We start from the raw sequence: 19,227 nt of genomic DNA, 5'->3' as shown, positions 1-19,227 counted from the left end.
CATAGTGAAATATCACTCTGAAAATCAGAAGTGCAGCATTTATCCTACTAGGAGGGGACTATTAGAAAAATAAACCAAAAACATGTTTTTCTACATTTACACTATAAAAGTTAGCTTTTTTTTTTTTTTAAATACCTGGGACTGAACCCAGTGGTGCTTTTCCACTGAGCCACTTCATCATCCCTTTTTATTTTTATTTTGAGATAGGGTCCCGCTAAGTTGCTGGCCTCAGACTTGTGATCTGCCTCAGGATTCCAGTTGTGCACCACCATGCCTAGCACAAAATTAATTCTTAATTTCAACCCAAAAGAAGGCTGCCTGCTAATCTCTCAGGAAGATCAACTTGAAAAACTTTTAACTTATAATTAGAATTTTGTCAAAAGTGAAAATAAAGAGGGAAATTTCAGAAAAAGCACCACCGATTTTGAGAACTTTTCTATGAGAAGTTTATAGCAGCAAGCCCGAGCTCAGTTGGCTTTATCCACGTACTTGGTGGGTATGGAACAGCAGCTCTTCCATCCTTCCCAAGAGGTCGGTCTTCCGTCCCAACTGTAGGCATTTTTGATGAGCGCAGTGCAGGTGATACAGCCTGAGAACAGATAATGATGGTGATGGTGATAATTATTATTAAAACAGAGGAGCACACAGAGTCAGCATTTTGAAGAGTATGCCTCCTGAGATTAAAAAAAAAAAAAAAAAAAGATGCTTCCTTACACAGCATTCACCAGGTGAACTATCAGAAATCCCAGCAGAACTGTGAAACACAGGACATGGTCATAAGCTTAGCGAGGAAGAAAAACTGAAAGTCCTTTTTTTTCCTCCCTCATAGATCTACTAAGGGCAGATTACGCCATCACAGTAGAGTTTACAGACCTTCAGCAACTTTACCTCTCAGGTCACTAGAAAAACTGTTTCTCAGACAAAATGATTATATTAGGGTGGAGCTTCAGCAGTGATTGGCAACTGGTCTAGATTCCCTTCTGTTTGGAAGCAGGCAGCTAAAACAGATGACCTCATGATCTCCAATTATTTTTATTTTTACCACAATGAACTATGAACTATGTACCTTTGATATCTATTTTGACAGTTAGTGTTCATCTTCTCTCTCTCTCTCTCTCTCTCTCTCTCTCTCTCTCTCTCTCTCTCACACACACACACACACAAACTTTATAAAATTATTTAAATACACAGAGATACTTTGGTGAATTACTCAAAAAAAGAAAAAATCAGTTCCCTTAGTAGGCAAGATCATCTTTAAGAACTCAAATAAACTGGTAACAAAACAAAAACACATAAAGAAAAACAGAAATATTACAAATAGAAGGTCTTTTATTTACATAAAATTAAATTCAAAGATAATTCAGATGTAAACTTGGCCATCAGCCTCTACTTACTAGTTAGATGAAGTAGCAATTGATTCTAAGATAAACTATTCATGTGATTAAATGCTAGACCAGAAATCAGTTAAACAGAAAGACTCAGAGAAAGGAAAATTCAATTAAAAATGTCCAACTCACTAAAAATTATATTCTCTAAATTTAAGCATTACTTCATATCACTAGTAACTTACAATTTATTCAGAAAATAAGTTCAATGGCACAGAGCACACTCACAATCACTAGGGAGGATGGCTATGAATAGTACCAGGCAATCCATACTGTTTACTTTTTCCCTTGCTACTTTTTTGATTTTTGATTCTTTTTCTTGTCGTACTTTTCCTACCATCACCACCAGAGCATCTAACCTTGCCCTCAGGATCCTTAAAACCAATGACAGGCAGTGCCTCGCTTTCAAAAGGTAAGTTCAAAAAGGACCTTCAATGCCTGAATAGGAAATGTGCTGTTTCTTCTACCAGAGTTTTGCACATTGCCGTGTTCTCTTCTTTCACAAAGCTACTGCCTGAATTAAGGTTTTCCTGTTCTAATCCAACAAAATAACAAATAGGGATTCTTGCTTCCTGCACGTTAAAATAGTTAAAAACAATATGCACTTCTTATAGTGCACAACCACCCCAACAGCCTTCCTAGGAACATGTTACCGATAGTGTGAAGTCCAGAGCCCCATGCCTGGTCTAAACCCTTCCAAGTCCTATCAGACTTTGGCCACCAAGAAATAGCAGACTAGTGAGCTGTTCCTCATCCCCCCAATCCTATCCTTTCTTGCTGCTTAATCAGGGCTCATTCCACACTCAAATTAACATCCCTCCCTGCTTCTAACTGCCCCCAGCCTTTCCAGATTTCAAGTCAAATCATTCTTCAAGGCCTTTATGATCTTCTAATCTTCCAAGTACTTATAACACTAATGGTGTATAATATGTGTTAATTAGCCACTTTTGATTTTAAAGTTAGAAAGGACTTTAGAAATCTGATCTCTACTTAACCTTCAAGCCTTAATTTAAACACCGATGTCCTGTCATTCTGTACTTGAATGAATGTTCAGCATCCTTAGATTCTGATCTGTTCCTGCACTCATAAGTATACTGCAACTTTATATGCTGTTTCTCCTTAAGTCTGAGTGTCTGAAGTACAAGGGTGATAATTTAATCATATTTATGGCGTGATGATCAGCTTTAGTATCTGCCACAAAGGAAGTGATCATCAAATGATTAACAAATGTATATAAAATGGATGGGAGGGTTGGTAAGTGAATAAATGAAAGAATAATGAACTGACTTCTTTGAAAAGAGAGCCTATGTTGCTCATCTCTGGGTTCAGAATAACAGATGTTTATGTTTGTCCAAAGATACAGAGCTGATTAAGAGGATGAGCACACAAATTCCTAACTGTTAGCTCAGCTGATCTGCAAAGAATTGTAATTCTTACCTGTCACTATAATCGTGACTTTTATTAAATAATTTGACTTCCACGTATATAAATTTTATTTCCCTATCACAATACTAAGATCCTAAAAAGTACAGACCATTTAAGTGTGCATTCTTCAAAATGAAGACTAACCACTAGTTTATTAGAGAAGAAAAAGGTATGTGGGAATTATATTAAAAATCTGATTTAAAGAAATACACATAATACATTTCCTATTAGTCCCATAATATTCAGAGGAATTTACTAAAATATATGTGAAAGATTTTAATATTTACAACTCGAAACACACTAGTGGAAAGCAGGGATCAACAAACAAAACCCTAGAGGTTTAGCTACTACACTAACAACTTTTTGAATCTTTCAAAGCATACAAATATTTTTGAGGAAACTTCAGAACCCGAAATCATAGCCCCCCAAATGAGTTGATCAAAATACAAAAAAAAAAAAAAAACCACACTGACATTAAATCCTCCTTTGATGAAATTGTTCTATGTGTAGAACACAGAACATACTATACACTCACCCCAAGTTCGTCATCATCAGAATTATCAAAGATGTTGTCTAAGTCATGCAGGGAAGGTGCTAAATCTGTCACCTGCGTAAGGCTACTGGAGCCAGCTCTGCCAGCTGCATTATCCTGCCGGACATCTATAGGACAGAAGGCCAAAGAAACATAATGAGCAGCTCCATCAGGCAAGAAGAAGTGAGGAAAGGACATGGATCTCAATGAACATGATCTGCTTGTGATTTTTCCCCCTATAGTTTTAGTTAAATTTAGAGACAATTATTTCCAAATATGTTCATCAGTTTTGAAAGGAACTGAAAAACAAACTATAAAAATATATTAAAGATGAGATCAAATCATTGCTATAATAATAAATATAATTTTAAATTGAGACTCATCTCCCTTGCATTTTATTTTAGCAACAATCCAAGTGAGGCAAATAATCATTGTACACACCTGTTTTAGTAGCAGAACTGAAAATAGACATGGCATTTTTCCCATCAGGCACCGGCGTGGAATGACCTGGTGTAGTGACATCCTTGGTACCAAATCCATCCTCTGACTGTATAATAAATTCAGCCAAACAAAACACATGAACACCAACCCAAAGTGTGGAATATGAGGGAGAACACAAAGAATTAGAGGGTAGAATGGAATTTGTTATGAGCACAAGTATGATAAATCATGGTCTATGCAACCAAAGGATACAGAAGATATGTCTTTGCTCTGGAATTTAAACAGAACCAAGAACTCCCCACTGTCCCCTCAATCTTATGGGGTAATCTGAGTGAATCAGGGGTTTATTCCTCAATAGTACTGGTGGCAACTGATTACAGACCTGCCGTCGTGTTAACAGCTGCCTTTACCAACATTTTAGACACTGAATTATAGATTAAGCCTTCTGGATCTACACAGATCCTTGTAAAAGAATCTAAAAAACATTGCCCTCAACTATACTGGCCTCTTTCAATTGTCACTCTTCTTCTCTCGAGAATCTTTCTTTAAATGGCCCAGTATTTTAGAATGTCTTAAAATTTAAGGTTAAAGACAGCAGAAAGACCCAGTACTCACTTGTATGACAATGAAACAGTAAAATTAATACTCGGAGTCTATGGATAGTGTTGACGTTAGTTCAGAGAATATATAGGTATAGCGCTTAGCACAGTAAGCATAATAGGCGCTGAATAAATGGTAGGTACTATCATAATCATTCTTTCTTTACATTTTGGGTATTTGGGAATAATATTTAAAAAGAAATAGGCAGGGAGCATAGGCCAACAAGAATTAGCATATGAGAAAACATGCACTGTAGAAGCTATAGCCTGGAAAATATGCAGCTTCATTTATGTTCGGCTGACTTTTAAACAAAGGTAAGCCATGACATAAAAAGGAACAATACGCTGTTCAATACAATAGTACCAAGAGCATGAACATGGGGACATAGCAATCAGGCAAGACTACCTCGAACATTATGCCTCAAGTCTTCCCACACATGTTGCACTGACAGAAATAGAAAACCACACCGAGCTATGTTCGCTCTGTAGTAAATGGTACCTTATTCTTTTTCAGGGAATCCTTCTCTGTCCCTTGTTTGCATTTCTTATTTGCTGTGAAGATGTATTTTATGTCGCCATCTTCAAAGGTATATGGGTCATTGACTTCTCCCAAACTGTCTCCAGGTTGCTGTGACAGAGGCAACGGGTCAAGGAAGTGGAGTGACTGCATCTGGGGCTGCTTGTCTTGCCAGATTTTAAACCGTTTGTTAGGTTGTGCTAAGAGTCTAAAAGGGAAAGTAAATGATAAATTGAACAAGATAAACAAAGTAAAATGATTATTTTAAAAGAAAAGAATTTATGTTTTAGAGGATTTTCAACAAAGCTTTTTAAAAAACTAAAAATTCACCTAAATTGTGATTTTTCTTTTCAAGATTACATTGGCAATTAAATAAAATTTAGCAGGCTTCATCAAGAACATGTCATTATCTCCAATTCCATGAATTGCACTTAAAAACAGTTCTCAGGACAGAGAACCTAGGTTCAAATTTTCTCTGCAAAACCCTAGTCTTTCAGTTATAAAGTTAGCATAATAATATGGCTGTGGTAAAGATTAAATGAGATAATATTAATGTAACATAAATACATAAGTGTAATGTATTAATATAAATAAAGTATTTAGAATAATGGGTGGTTCAAAAGTGTTAAATATGTTATCACTAGATGTATAATACATACCTAAGGGCATGCAAAGCCTTCCTCAAAAGTGTCATCATACAAAGACAGCAATATGAAAAAGTTTCATAAACATAAATTCTTTGATAAGCAAGCAGCAGACCAAAAATAAATTAACATATACTGAGTATATTAGAATGAAACAGAGACCTTCACATGCCAGTGTGTTTAAATAACGACACGTGTGCTAAACCTCATGAAGGACAAACTATTTTCAATATGCAGAAATTAGAACAGTTTAATTGGGGGCCTGCTGGTTCAGTGAGGAAAGATGAGGAGAACCCTGATTCTGGGAGCACCCCTGCTGTGATGCCCAACAGGTAGGTGGTGAAGGGGTTACCTTACCTTTGCAGTGCAGTGCTCTCTGAGTTCACCTCCATTTTGGCATCACATCTCTCACCCTGGAGCTCTGGAGGCCTGAACTCAGCATCATCGCTGGCTGGGAGACGAAAACTATGCCACCATTTATCTGATGACTCTGGGTTTGAGGGCCTAATCCCACAATATAAGGCTGTCTCGCTGACCTCTGCCATCAGAGGCAGTCTTTGGCCTACGAGGACAGTTCTGTCATCTAAAGTAGACAACTGCTGAAGTTCTAGCCCATTTCCATAGAGGGCTGGATTCACAGGGACAGACGGTGGGTCCAAACTTTCTGTTTCCTGACCTCGTGGCTGAGGGCTGAGTGTTGGTGGCAGAGGGGAAATAGGGGAATGAGGTGAATCCATAGGATTCAGATTCATTTGCTTGCTTGTATTTCTGGAAGGCACGGCCATTTGCTTATCATACTTCCGACTGCTAGACACCTCTAAGGAGGAGTCCATCCCTGCCAACCCTAGCTTCTGTCCCGGTGTATCCTGTTCCATGCATAACTCTTCAGCCACAGACGGCCGATGATGAAAGGGTATCAAGGGTCTCTTTTGCAACTTGTCTCCTTTTTCTTGTCTTTCTGTTGTTTTGTGCTTAGAAGAAGCAGGAGGTGGTAAAGATGAAGATGATGATGGTCCTGCACTGAACCCTGGTTGAGACATTGTGGGAGGTCGACTGGGTCCTACTGCACACCGTTTTAAAAGTTTATGCCTAAAATAAAAGTTAAAATGAAGTCAATGATACATCGATAAAAATAACTGCATCAGTATAACATAGAAAAGAGATGCCTTTGACAAAGTTATCTTTTATGCAAACACTAGAAGACTTAATATGTTTAAAGGCTTCTTTCAGGTTTTAATTATGTTTACAATGACTAAAAACATATAATACAGCCTGACAGAATGTGAAGCATCAGTATGTACAAGCTAAGCAGGTAAAAAATGTACTTAACAAGAAAGGTAAATTGTTAATATGCTTCTAACAGCTACAAAATTACTGATTTGAAAAAACTCCTTATTGTTTTAATTTGGTGAGGGCCTCATATAATCCACTCTTAACAGTATGTTAAAATCTTTAGAGTCACAAGATTGTCTGCTCAGAAAAAAACAAACAATTTTCAATTTCAATTTTATAACATCACTAACTTTCACACAGAATGGTGTGTAATGACTTATAGTGTTTAAAGTTGGAAATGAAATTAAAACAAATCTCCCTGTAAAGTGTGAAAGTAAAATAACGAGGGTCCATTCCTAAGAACATTTAATATGATAAATATACTAAAAATCTTATCTGCCCACTATAACCAGGAAAAAAGGAATAGATGACAATTTTGGATCTTACCAGCCACAGGTTAAAATAAGACAGAAGTAAAAAGTTTGTAAAACAATATACTAATGTAAATGGACGAGCTAAGCAAGAATACAAGTCTGCTCACATCCTAACAAACTTCTTGGCAAGCATGGGTGTGAGAAATGGTTGAGTAAGGACCTCCCAGATGATGCCAAGTTTTAATCTGTGCAACAAAGTTATATAGCAGGTCAGCAGGTTCCTCCCAATGTATAAATCATTCCCAGGGAAAAAATGTAAACTCTCCTGTGGTGTAGCAGTAACTCTCTGAGGCCACTAGGGTGGCATTAAATTACTGCTGCATCACACTAAATGATGCCCTAGTGGGCAGTAAAACGGATTTGTGTGGCATAATGGGATGGTTTAGTGGGACAGCAGGATAGCTGCCCTGTTCCATAAGACCATTAAACAGTGGGAGGAGTGGACCATTCCACCGCTTGGGTTTGGTAATCCTGCAGCAAATAGTGGACCATTCCACCGCTTGGGTTTGGTAATCCTGCAGCAAATAATCTGAAAACACTCTTGCCAAAGTCTCTGCTTTTCTAAAAAGATAAAATTAGAATTCCTGATTTTGAAGGTTATCTAAGCATAAGGCTGTAGATAGTTCACCCAGTGGTGTACACTAAGCAATAAGGATACAGTACCATAACAGGTGAATGTCTCATCAGAAAATACCTCCAATATAGCTTCTAGAAGTACTTATTTTAAAATCTAGGCTCTAAAAAAAAATCTTTTACACAATCTTTTTCTGATTTGTATTTTCTCAGCATTTAACAATTGTAGTCTAATATCAGATAGAAACTTTATGGCAAACTCTTCAAAGTAAGTATTTTTGTAAAGCAGATAATTTTACAAAGCAGGTTCTTTCAGCTGTATTAAATGATTCAGTTACATTGCAAAATGGTTAGAATGAGGAATGTGCCTGTAGATAACAAACTATCCTGTCAAATCTCCGAGTACGAAAGAAACCTCATAAGAGCAGACAGCAGGAAGATCAGGTCAGAAGGCACACTGGTCACTGGGCAGGAAGAAACAAGAGGCAGAGCCAGGCAGCAAAAAATACATGGTGAATAGAAGAATGAGGAAAGGATAACAGTAGACATTTCAAAGGGAGTCACACAGACTAGATTTAGAAAACGAAAAAGAAAAAAAAAAAAAAAGACAAGTGATTAAATTTCTAGGCTGAAAGGCATGGGGGTGTGTGAAATGTTGGCAGTAAGGGACCTGGTATGTGGGAAACAGACATGTTTAATATTAAGGACCTGGGGACCAAATCCAAGGCCCTGTGCATGCCAGGCCAGTATTCTACCACTGAGCTACATCCCCAACTCCAAGAATATTTAACTATTGTTTCTTTTCTTTCTTCCATTTTTTGGGGGGTGAAGGAGTAGGGGACAGTGGGTAAACGGGAGAATAAACACAGGGTCATTCTACCAATGAGTTTCATCCTCAGCTCTCCCTCTTTTTAAAATTTTTTTATTTCGAGACAAGATCTCCCTAAGTTGCCCAGGCTGGGCTTGAGCTTTCAATCTTCTTGCCACAGAGGTCTGCTGAAATGAAAGGCATATACCACTGCGCCCAGCCCCGAGGATATTTCTTAATAGCACCACCACGAATACAAAACTAGAGCACAGATGAGAAGTCAGGTCTAGAAATAAATATTTGGAAGTCAATGGGATGGTGGCCCTGATATGCATACATCTATTTAAGAAGAAGAAGAAGAAAAAATAAGATCCAAAGGTATACGAATCTGGTGAAGAAACTGATCAACAATCCAGAAGAGCACCATCTATTTATTTATGCTGATAAGTATCCCCAAAATAATTCAAAGTGTGGCTACTAAAAATGTGAACTAAATCAGTAAAAAGGGTTTTATTTTTAATGTGAAAATCTAGATTAAGAAAAACAGCAGGAAAAATAAGATGAAGGCAGAAGTTACATACACTATAATTTATATTCTATGTACTTGCTCAAGGTGGACCACAATATGGTTGTGAGCTGTCTATAAATCAATGCTAATAGAAAAATACTTTTTCTCACACAATTTACAGCAGCCTAGATAGAAAATAAAACAGATATTCAGCTGCAGCATACCATACTTATGCTAAGACCAGAGAGAGATCCTCACATGCTAACAGAGGACTCTTAATGTGCAATTTCTTTAAAAACATCTTCCTAGAAAATTAACTATGCATTTCATTAAGCTGATACAACACCTTTCAACAAGAGGTTGGCTGCCAAAGCAGAGCTTAATAGGAGAATCAACATGAAGGGCAGGGGAGAATAGGAAGAGGTGTCAAATAATTCCCTTATTTTAGTTACACAAAAAGGTTTACATACATTCTTAAGGGGCATATGGACCATCTCCCCATTAAGAACTTTTCATTTAAACTAGAGAAATTAATGGCTATACTCTAAATATACTTAACTAAACTTTTCATAAATATTTAGCAATGCCTAATTTAAAAATATGTACTTTAGAAATAGAGCTGTTTTAAATTGCTCAGTAAGTGAAAAAAATCAAGATGTGCTCTAACAGTCAAATGAGCTGGTGGATAAGACTTAAATCCACTTTAAAATTTTAAAAACTCTCATGAAAATCCATGGCAAAATATTTTACTGCCACAATAAGTGGTAAGTCAAGGGACAATCTACAAGGAATGCAAAAATTTTCTAGAGAACAATTCGGGAGCCTATCCAAACTTCTAAATGAATGAGCACTTATAATGCTATGACTACAATTTTAGCTTTCAGCAGGTGCTACCAAATACCTGCCATAGTCATTCTAAAACACTCCCACTAACACCAACCTTTTCTTTTAGTACAGAAGGTAATAAAAATTACCTAAAAAATTCTATTAATTTAAGCCAACCTGTTTTCAATATGTATCTCCATTTTAAAATTAATTAAAATTTCAATATGTATCTCCATTTTTAAATTGCTAGGGAATGTCTTGCCAAACTGATGCCTTTAGTTTTGAAGCAGCTCACTAGAAGAAATTAGTGGGAACAATGTGATGACAAGGCCAGTTGTGTCCAATAAGCTCTTTCTGATTCCTGACAATAAAACTGTATCACTTGCATATAAGACTTTTTTCTTCCTTAGTCAAAAAGGAAGAAAATTTAAAACAAAACAAAAAGACAGAGAGGATTGGTAGGTAAGGCCAGGAAATGAACCACGAACTGTGCCTCCTTCTCTTGGACCACAGGGTTTGCCTTTTTATTACCCACCTGGAACAAGAACAGCTGACTCTTTGGGTTGGATCCACAAAATCCCAGGTAGCAGGATTGTTAGCAGGCTCTTCTTCAAGAGTTGGAGTTGACATTTGGCTCCTCCTAAAATGGTGCAAAATATGACTTATGTGTAAACACTGAGATAACACACTCATTACCCTAAGGAAAAAAATGCAATGCTAAAAAGAATTGAATACATTTCACACAGTCATGATATCCTGCTGATATTTTAGTTTGGAGCAACCATGTGGAGGGGGAGAACCTGCTCTATGCCCTAGAAGCAGAATGGAAATTATTCCTATATACGTTTAATGCACATTTTAACACAGGTGATATATATAACCATTAATATATCAGACATTATTAGCTTTTGCTTTTTTAAAGGTCACCTAAAAAAAGTCACCTAAATTATGTATGAATAGTGTTCTAAATTAATGTTTTCACAGCATCAATAAATTACATACACTCAATTAGATTGTTTAAATCACTCTTAAAACTCCTTTAGTACTTACTAGCATTTAAGGGTAGTGCTTTAGCACTTATTAATGTGAAATGAAAGATGGAAAAGAAAAACTTCACCCATGTGTTGATGATTATCTGTAGCAAATCTCTATTATTACATAATGAAAATAAGAATTTCTGATTTAGGTACAGCTGATAACTACAAACTGGTTCAATGATAGCTCTCTAGGGAGTTCTCTTGCTCCCCATTCTCCCTACCTTCTTGGGTGTCTCACTACCCCGTTCTGTGATAGTGATAGGAGACTCAGGGCTGTTAAAGTTGGTAGAGATGTAAAGTTAGTGATGATAAAAAAAAAAAAAAGATCATTTCTAAGTGACTAGAGATACTTCTTAAGCTCTATAATATGATATGATTTTCCACTACAATTATTTGAAATTTTATCTACTACATCTTCTAGAATCAATTCATTGGGAAATAAACATTTAGTATGAATTTGCTAAAATCCATGTTCAAAAGACCAGTTTTAAATCTGTATGTAAAACTCTCAACAGTTTTCACTTAGGAAACATTTAATTGACTTCTAAATGAGTGAACTTGTTAGCAGTTATTGACAAGAATGTCCATATTCATTCTTTACAAGAGAATCGAGACTCACTTGTTTACTTGAATTATTCAACAAAGTGGATATCTCACCCACATTAAAAGAGATATGAAACTCAGATTAGATTAACATAAAACTTGGCAAGTTGAATAGTATTTACTAGCTATTGTTGGTCATTATCATTGAGGTTATTAAAATAATTACCAGAAGTCTCTTTTTAGAATTGATTCTCCCTTTTTCCCCCCCAAAAAAATGTTATAAAGAAAGAAGGGATAAAGGAAGGAAAAGAAAAGGGGAAGAAAAGCTGGGTAGAGGAAGAAAAGAATATAGCTTCCTCAAATCAAAAAACAGGGGTAAAACAGCTAATACACACTCCTCAGTTCAATTCAGGTACTGTCGATTACAACATAAAGCAATACATGATAGTAAATTGTCAAAAAGGGTTATTTCCCTTTGCAATTGGAAAGCATTCATAAACTGGTATAGAAAGAAAAACCAAACCCACTGATTATTGTTCCTGACAGAGTGAATCTCTGAGTTATTTATGTTGAAAAGTGAAAAGGTAATATCAAATCAGTATCCTGATTTTAACATGTTTATTTTGAATTTCATTCTATTAAGCTTAAAAAAGATGAAACAACAATCCAATGACCTCTCAAATTTGGCCACACAGTACAGTGTGACTGACCCACTTTATGCAGCAAAACAGGAGATGGTCACTAAATCACAATCCAGACATAATCCAGAAAACATACTTGGACTGGGTTCTGTTGAGGATGCATTCCTTCCAGACTCGATGAACCATATGATTGTGGAGTTTTGGAGGAATCTTCCCCGATCTCTTTGGACTGTGCATAGTTACCATCCCCCCATCTTGGGAACCCAGGTGACTGGTAGCACTCTGCATAACTCCACTCTCTCCTGGAAAACAAAGACAACTTGGAGTGTTAGAATGTTCTAAAAATATCTCCTCATGCATAGACTGCTACTGTATTTAAAATACGCATTTTAATTGTTGAGAATCATATTCACTGTAGCTTTGTCCCTACCCCTGGCAATAACATCATAGATGAGCTGTGAGTGAAATCTGTGTCAGGGTATTTTGTTGTCCCCTTCTAACATTCTATTTCCCTAAAGGAACTGATTCAATCAACAGTCAAAGCCATCAGGGAATACACATACAGAGGCACGTACTGGATACAACTTACAAGGAAGGGCTCATAATTGCAATATTAAAGATGTAAATGTGCATTGATTGTTTTGAATTTTAAAAACCGAACACAGCAAATGTTTCAAGGGAGAACAAAGCAGTAGAGGGAGCTTTATGCCCATTTAGCAAAACTGGTTGTGTAACAACAGCACACAGTGCCTGAGAAGGAGAAAGAACTTAATAGCACAGGCTTTTAACAAGGTCAAATTTCAAATTTATGTGTGGAACTGTTTGTCCTCATGCCTGACACTATTTATGAAAGTTTAGTTCTAAAATACTGAAAAGGGTTGTCTTGACATCTTATGTCAGAGGATTAAAAATTCACTGGTTTCGCTCTAAAGTTCACTTACTTTTCCAACTAAAATTGATGTATAATCCACTTCTTTTCACTATGACCACTGATGATACAAGTACTGTGTGAGTATTTTACTACTTCTGCCTCATACAAGACAAATAGTAAAGTCAATTTCTAATGTTAAATTATGATTTAATTACTTTCACTTGATTAAATAAATATATTGTGGGTTTTAGTCTCAGTAGAACAATGATACAAAACATCTTGACAAAAACAGTCCATTTAAGCACTCTAGAAAATCTCCACTCCTATTTGAAAGAGAAAGATGCAATCTTATAACACAAACTAAATATTCTTTGCATCAATGCAACACAACCATTACTCACGGCTGAATGGTCAGGCCTGGCTCTGCTTTTAAAAACCAAACCAAACCTAAATGTTTACATTCTAAAGAATTAAACCCCCCCAAAAGTACTATTATATTACATTATATTAAGTGAGATCAATTAAAGGAGACAACAAATTTGGTCTTTCATTGCTACCTTTAAAGTTTTCTGCCTTGGTTCATTGTGCAACAGAATTCATTTCAATTTTATAATTGGTTTTCATGCCTATTACACAAACTAGGCAACTGAAGAAACAGAAGTAGATAACAAAGTCCTCATCCCTACACATCTATAAAGCAGCTAAAGAAGCTACATTCCCACAGTTTATGAGGGAGTAATTTATGACCCCAAAAGGAGAGGCAGAGGAAAACAAGCAACAGAGATTAAAGCTGGGTTAGTGCTTTTCAGTAGCACTTAATAACCATACTGAACTGTGGGTGCTATCTTACATAGAATTAAGGCTGTACTACAAGCTGGTAACTGCACATTGAATGTTGTTACCTCCAATTACCTCCATATATCAAACACAAGAGGCAAGTGGGTGCACCTATCCAGATAAGGCATGAGTGATTTCACCAACCATTTGGCCCTCTTATACCCCTGCTAATCTAGGAGACCCTCAGCCATTTTAAGGGGTAAAATAATCCATTCTATCCTGTATCTAAGAAAACACAGCAATGTTTAATGTTAGAGTGACTAGGATTCTTCTTGATGGTCCTAATTTATATTTTCAACATACTGTTACTTCAAAATAAGGGGCAAATTCATTTTAGTCAAAGGATATCAGAGGCTGAAACAGGAGGACCACGAGTTCAAAGCCAGCCTCAGCAACTTAGGGAGGCACTAAGCAACTCAGTGAGATCCTTTCTCAAAAATAAAAATATAAAATAGGACTGGGAATGTGGCCCAGTGGTTGAGTACCCCTGAGTTCAATACCTAGTACCCCCGCCCAAAAAAAGGGTATCAGAACCTTTTATTTCTCCAAGGCCAGCCATAATACCCTACAAAAAAATTGGGAGGGAAGGAATTTGAAGATTTAGAGTTATGAAGCCCAAAATGAAACCCACCATAAACAAACCCTCTTCTTGTTGAACTGTGAAATTTAGAGTTCTGAACTAATCAGGTCAAGGCAACATATACACATCAATTCTAGTTGAATACAATTTTACTAAACACCTGACAAACAGATAAACAAAAAACTGATAAACTTAATAATGTTGTGCAATTATTAAAATCCAAACTGTGATACAAAACTAAAACTTTTCAAAATACTAGTAATTTTGGAATTTATATAAATGTCTTCTCTATAATAATTATTACAGAAGATTGTATAAGTATTTTTACTTTTTCAATTTAAAGTAGCCATAATAAAATATTAGATGACAAAATCCTTTCACAAGGGATCATCCAAATTCTCTATTATATTAGACCTGTATGTACACTCATTCCTCTGAAGCCATGGGACTGTTTCCTAGACCCAACTCACATGCCAAAATTCACGGGTGCTCGAATTCCTTATATTAAAATGAAGTAGTGTTTGCACATAACCCACACACTTAAATAATTTCTAGATTACTTAAAATGCCGAATGCAATGTAACTGCTATGTAAATAATTGTTATACATTATTGTTTAGGGAATACAGACAAAGGGAAGAAAGCCTGTATGTGTTCAGTACAGACACAACTGTTTTTGCTTGAGTATTTTCAGTTTGCTACTGATCGAACCCACAGGTGAAGAACATGCAGAAACAAAGGGCCAACTGCAAATTTTTTCCCCACCACCTCATCAAACAAATGGGCCTTTATTTATTTATTTTTTTAAAGAGAGAGAGAGGGAGAGAGAGAGAAAATTTTAATATTTATTTATTTATTTATTTATAATTATCAGCGGACACAATATCTTTGTTGGTATGTGGTGCTGAGGATCGAACCCGGGCCGCACGCATGCCAGGCGAGTGCACTACCGCTTGAGCCACATCCCCAGCCCCAACAAATGGGCCTTTAAAAACTATAACATAAATTAAAAGGTGGGGGGGAGCGGAGACTACATGTTGTCCATTTCTGTCTCCCACATGGTATCTGCATAATTACTTCCAAGCAATTTAATAACATGTGCTGCAACTGCAATTCTAAGTACTGCTTTAAATATTCTGAACTTTCCATTTGTATACTTCTATATTATTTAAAAGTACTTTCATGTACCCTACTTAATACTTCTAACAATCCTGTAAAGCATGTTTTAAACAGAAAAGGAAACTGAGGTTCAGAATAAGTAGGAGAATTAAATACAGTCATTCACCTTGAAAAATGTATGAGAGGACAATATCTATTCAATTACAAACTCTAGGGCTTTCCCTAAATATATTCACTAACCACAGACATTTACTGAATGCTCACTATGTAGCAAATTCAGCAATTACCATGTAGGCATATATAGTGTTTGAATATTTGTTTTCAAAGTTTAGAAGCCAAGATTTCATTTACTCTGATGTTCCTGACATCATGGTCCACATTAGATGCCCATAAACAATCCTATTTCAGCTCAAGTATGATAAGTATACTTTCCTTAGTGACCAAATTTCCAATTAAAATGAGGTCACTACAAAAATAAAAAAGTTAATATAAGAAATACAATACTCAACAAAGAAAGCAAAAATGTTCCCAACAATGATGGAAGATGTTTCAAACTGTCAAATTTTTTCATATGTAATTAATATTTATTAATAATGAAACATACAACTGACAGGACAAAGGTCAGAACTCTGAGGTGATACGCTAACTTTACAACAGAAAATATTATAACAGAAAGAGAAATGTCCAAGACATGTCCTTGGTTAGCATGGCCATCTGGGCAAAGATATAGATGTGTGTACAGAACGTAGGAGCAACAATCAAACTATTCAGTTAAAGATACAATTAATACATGCACAACTAAAATCCTGAAACTTAAAATATTCTGTTTCAAGTTTTTCTTCTCCATGTTGTAAAATCCCTAAATACTCTCTTACCTCCACCTCTTTCACCTGGAATCTCTTACCTCCATCTCTTCTACCTGGAATTTCTCGGTGGTGTTCACATGTTCCATGGCAAGGGAGCTAGTGCCTTTCTGGGATCTCTTCTACCCAGGAGACTGCTCAGTCACACTCACCTGTGATGGCCTGCTCTGGAGAGGTGGGAGGGGTCAGAGGCATCCCACAGTTACTTGGGTCCTTCACACTACCAAGCCCCGGCTGCCCAACTGTAATATGGCCTCCAGCAGTGGCAACACTCTGAGGAACTGGGATGTCATTCTGAGAGATCAATACAAAAGCTGAAGGGTAGACCATCCGAACACCACCTGTAAGGCAACAGAGTGAGGCCTGAGAAAGAGTTCACACAGGAAAGTCAAATTCACGATTCCTGGGGTTGGGGTCAAAGTTCAATGGGAAACTGAAGCGCTAACAAAAGCGATACGTTTAATTCTTTCCAAAGTTAATAGCTGTTTGAACATGCACTCCAACCTGATGATAATAACATTTAAAATACAGGGACCATGGTTGCTTCAGGCAAGATAACTACTCGGCACATACCACTGTGTCAGGAGAATAAAAAATAAGATGGAAAAATTACAGATTGTTCCTGATGAACCTAAATGATTATCTTTTAAATTAAGGAAGATGAAGAAGATAGAATAAAGTTCTTTGGGCAAAATATTTTCTCTTACCAACAATTACTTCGACTGCCACGGGAAAATCATCATCATATCCCAACTCTTCCTCTTCTTTCAATTCCTCTTTCTTTTTTAGCACCATCGGGTAGAAATATTGCCATTCCTCAATCAATTTGCGGGTGGCTGGGTCTGACATTTTATATGCTTGGCCTGTTAGCGTGCCATTTAAGCCATATGGACTCACCAGTACTATGCAGGGAGAAGAGAACAAGCTACACATTAGAAGAGAAATTCTGCTTATGTGTGATGCTGCATACATTGTAATTTTAGGATAAAGCACAATACCACTTAATGTACATTGCATTTTATTTCTTAACATCTTTTAAAGTATGACTTCTAAAGATTTCTTATTTTGGTATTTATTTTTATATGCCTCTCAAACTTACTTATTTTTGAGGAAAATCAGGCATTATATTATACTATCAAGTCTATCAACACATAATATATGTAAACTATCTGCATATTAAAGAACATACACATTTGATAATGACCTATACAATGTGAATACTGAATCTTCCATAACAAAAGAAAACTATTCAATATATAATGCCCTAAATCCACCAACTAAACACTCTGTGGTTACTGAGACTTCTTAAATATCTGTGGTAATCAGTGAAGAATATACAAATAAAACGTCTAATGACAGAAAAGGTTTAATATTCAGAGCTTGAAGTATAATGTTGACTATAATTTTAGTTATGACTATTTTGGAGGTCTGAAACAACTTAAAAACATGAAAATTTTATTTAACTCAAGATAAGGAATTCAAAGCCCTTCCATTTTCTTTAGTATTTTATCTTACTGTTATTTTCACTGAGTTAGACATGAAAATATAGTTGACATGTTACTGTAAGTAACCCAGTCAGTTCCTAGCCCCAGGGTATTTAACCCCCTCCCCAAATACTTTTCAGGGTATAAAAATTACTATTATTTTAATCCTAAGTTTTATTTTTTTAAATAAGCATAGTTATTGACATGTCCTTTTTGCTGTTTTTTTCCCTTAACAGTCTGGTGATACATCACATAAATCAAGAGAGGGGTATTAGTCATGAGAGATATAAACACCACCTATTTCTGGGGTCTTTCTGCTGTTCCTCAATGATCCAAATAGAATAAAACTACTGACTCCAACCAGCACTTAGTCAAGGGCCTTGGGCTGGAGTTGTGGCTCAGCAGTAGAGCACTCGCCTAGCAAGTGTGAGACCCTGGGTTCAATCCTCAGCACCTCATAAAAATAAATAAACTAAAGGTAAATATTATACATATATATAAAATATTATATATAAATTATATATAATATATATAAAGAGCCTTATTTATTTATTTTTTGCATTAATCTATGAAATTTTCATATTAATTTGTATAATTATGTTCAGCATAATTATATATAAGGCAGCACCTTCTACACCAACCATCTCAGGAACTAAGCAGGAAAATCTCTCTCAGATGTTTTCTATGATTTGAATATTAACAAACCACAAAGATTTAAAATTACTGGTCAATAGAGACCTGGCATTCCTAATATGATCTTTCCCCACTTACAAGATTAAAAGTCACTTCTCTCATGATTAGCAATTACTTCTGTTATTATAATAAATAAATTCTTTTATTTTGACTAATAAAGTATAAGAAGAAGACAGATTATCCTCTGCGACTTCATACTCAAGAAACCATAGTATTTAACTAAGTCTGACAATCCTTAATTAGCATATATTACATAACTTATAAGTGTACATTTTGAGAACTGGATTGTTTTGGATTTTATTGTAATTCATACATTAAAAAAAACAATTTACAGAAGGATAAAGCACATGTGTGTTTGAGTGGGTGGGCTATGGATAATAATTAGGACATGAATAAATGAGAATTCAATGTTCGGATGTATATTTTTTAAAAAGGTAACTCTAGGGCAAGAAACAGATTCATTTGTCAAATTAGGTCAGAATAGTATGTAAAAAAACAAAAAATAAAATATGAAAGCTAAATACTCTTTTTAGGCTGCTATAGTGATTAAAATATTTTAGTCAAGTCAGTTTAAATATCAATGTTTTAAAGATTATA

General features: G+C 35.8%; 1 protein-coding gene across 5 annotated transcripts in view; it reads right to left on the bottom strand.

Annotated features, from left to right (window-relative positions):
* Med13l (mediator complex subunit 13L) overlaps positions 1–19,227 on the bottom strand; it is a 304,748-nt gene that overhangs the window by 43,279 nt on the left and 242,242 nt on the right. For all 5 annotated transcript variants that reach the window (XR_013343347.1, XM_077796119.1, XM_077796121.1 and 2 more), the window contains exons 6-14: positions 17,161–17,355; positions 16,606–16,794; positions 12,321–12,486; positions 10,499–10,603; positions 5,901–6,632; positions 4,882–5,107; positions 3,784–3,889; positions 3,346–3,470; positions 490–589 (exon numbers count right to left, since the gene is read on the bottom strand). Coding sequence is in view for 4 of the 5 variants with exons in the window: in XM_077796119.1 (XP_077652245.1) it covers positions 490–589; positions 3,346–3,470; positions 3,784–3,889; positions 4,882–5,107; positions 5,901–6,632; positions 10,499–10,603; positions 12,321–12,486; positions 16,606–16,794; positions 17,161–17,355 (1,944 nt within the window). In the remaining variant the exon portion in view is untranslated. The remainder of the gene's footprint in view (positions 1–489; positions 590–3,345; positions 3,471–3,783; positions 3,890–4,881; positions 5,108–5,900; positions 6,633–10,498; positions 10,604–12,320; positions 12,487–16,605; positions 16,795–17,160; positions 17,356–19,227) is intronic.

This window comes from Urocitellus parryii, chromosome 3, assembly GCF_045843805.1.
Source record: "Urocitellus parryii isolate mUroPar1 chromosome 3, mUroPar1.hap1, whole genome shotgun sequence".
NCBI lineage: Eukaryota > Metazoa > Chordata > Mammalia > Rodentia > Sciuridae > Urocitellus > Urocitellus parryii.
This window is presented reverse-complemented; position numbering and strand designations above follow the sequence as displayed.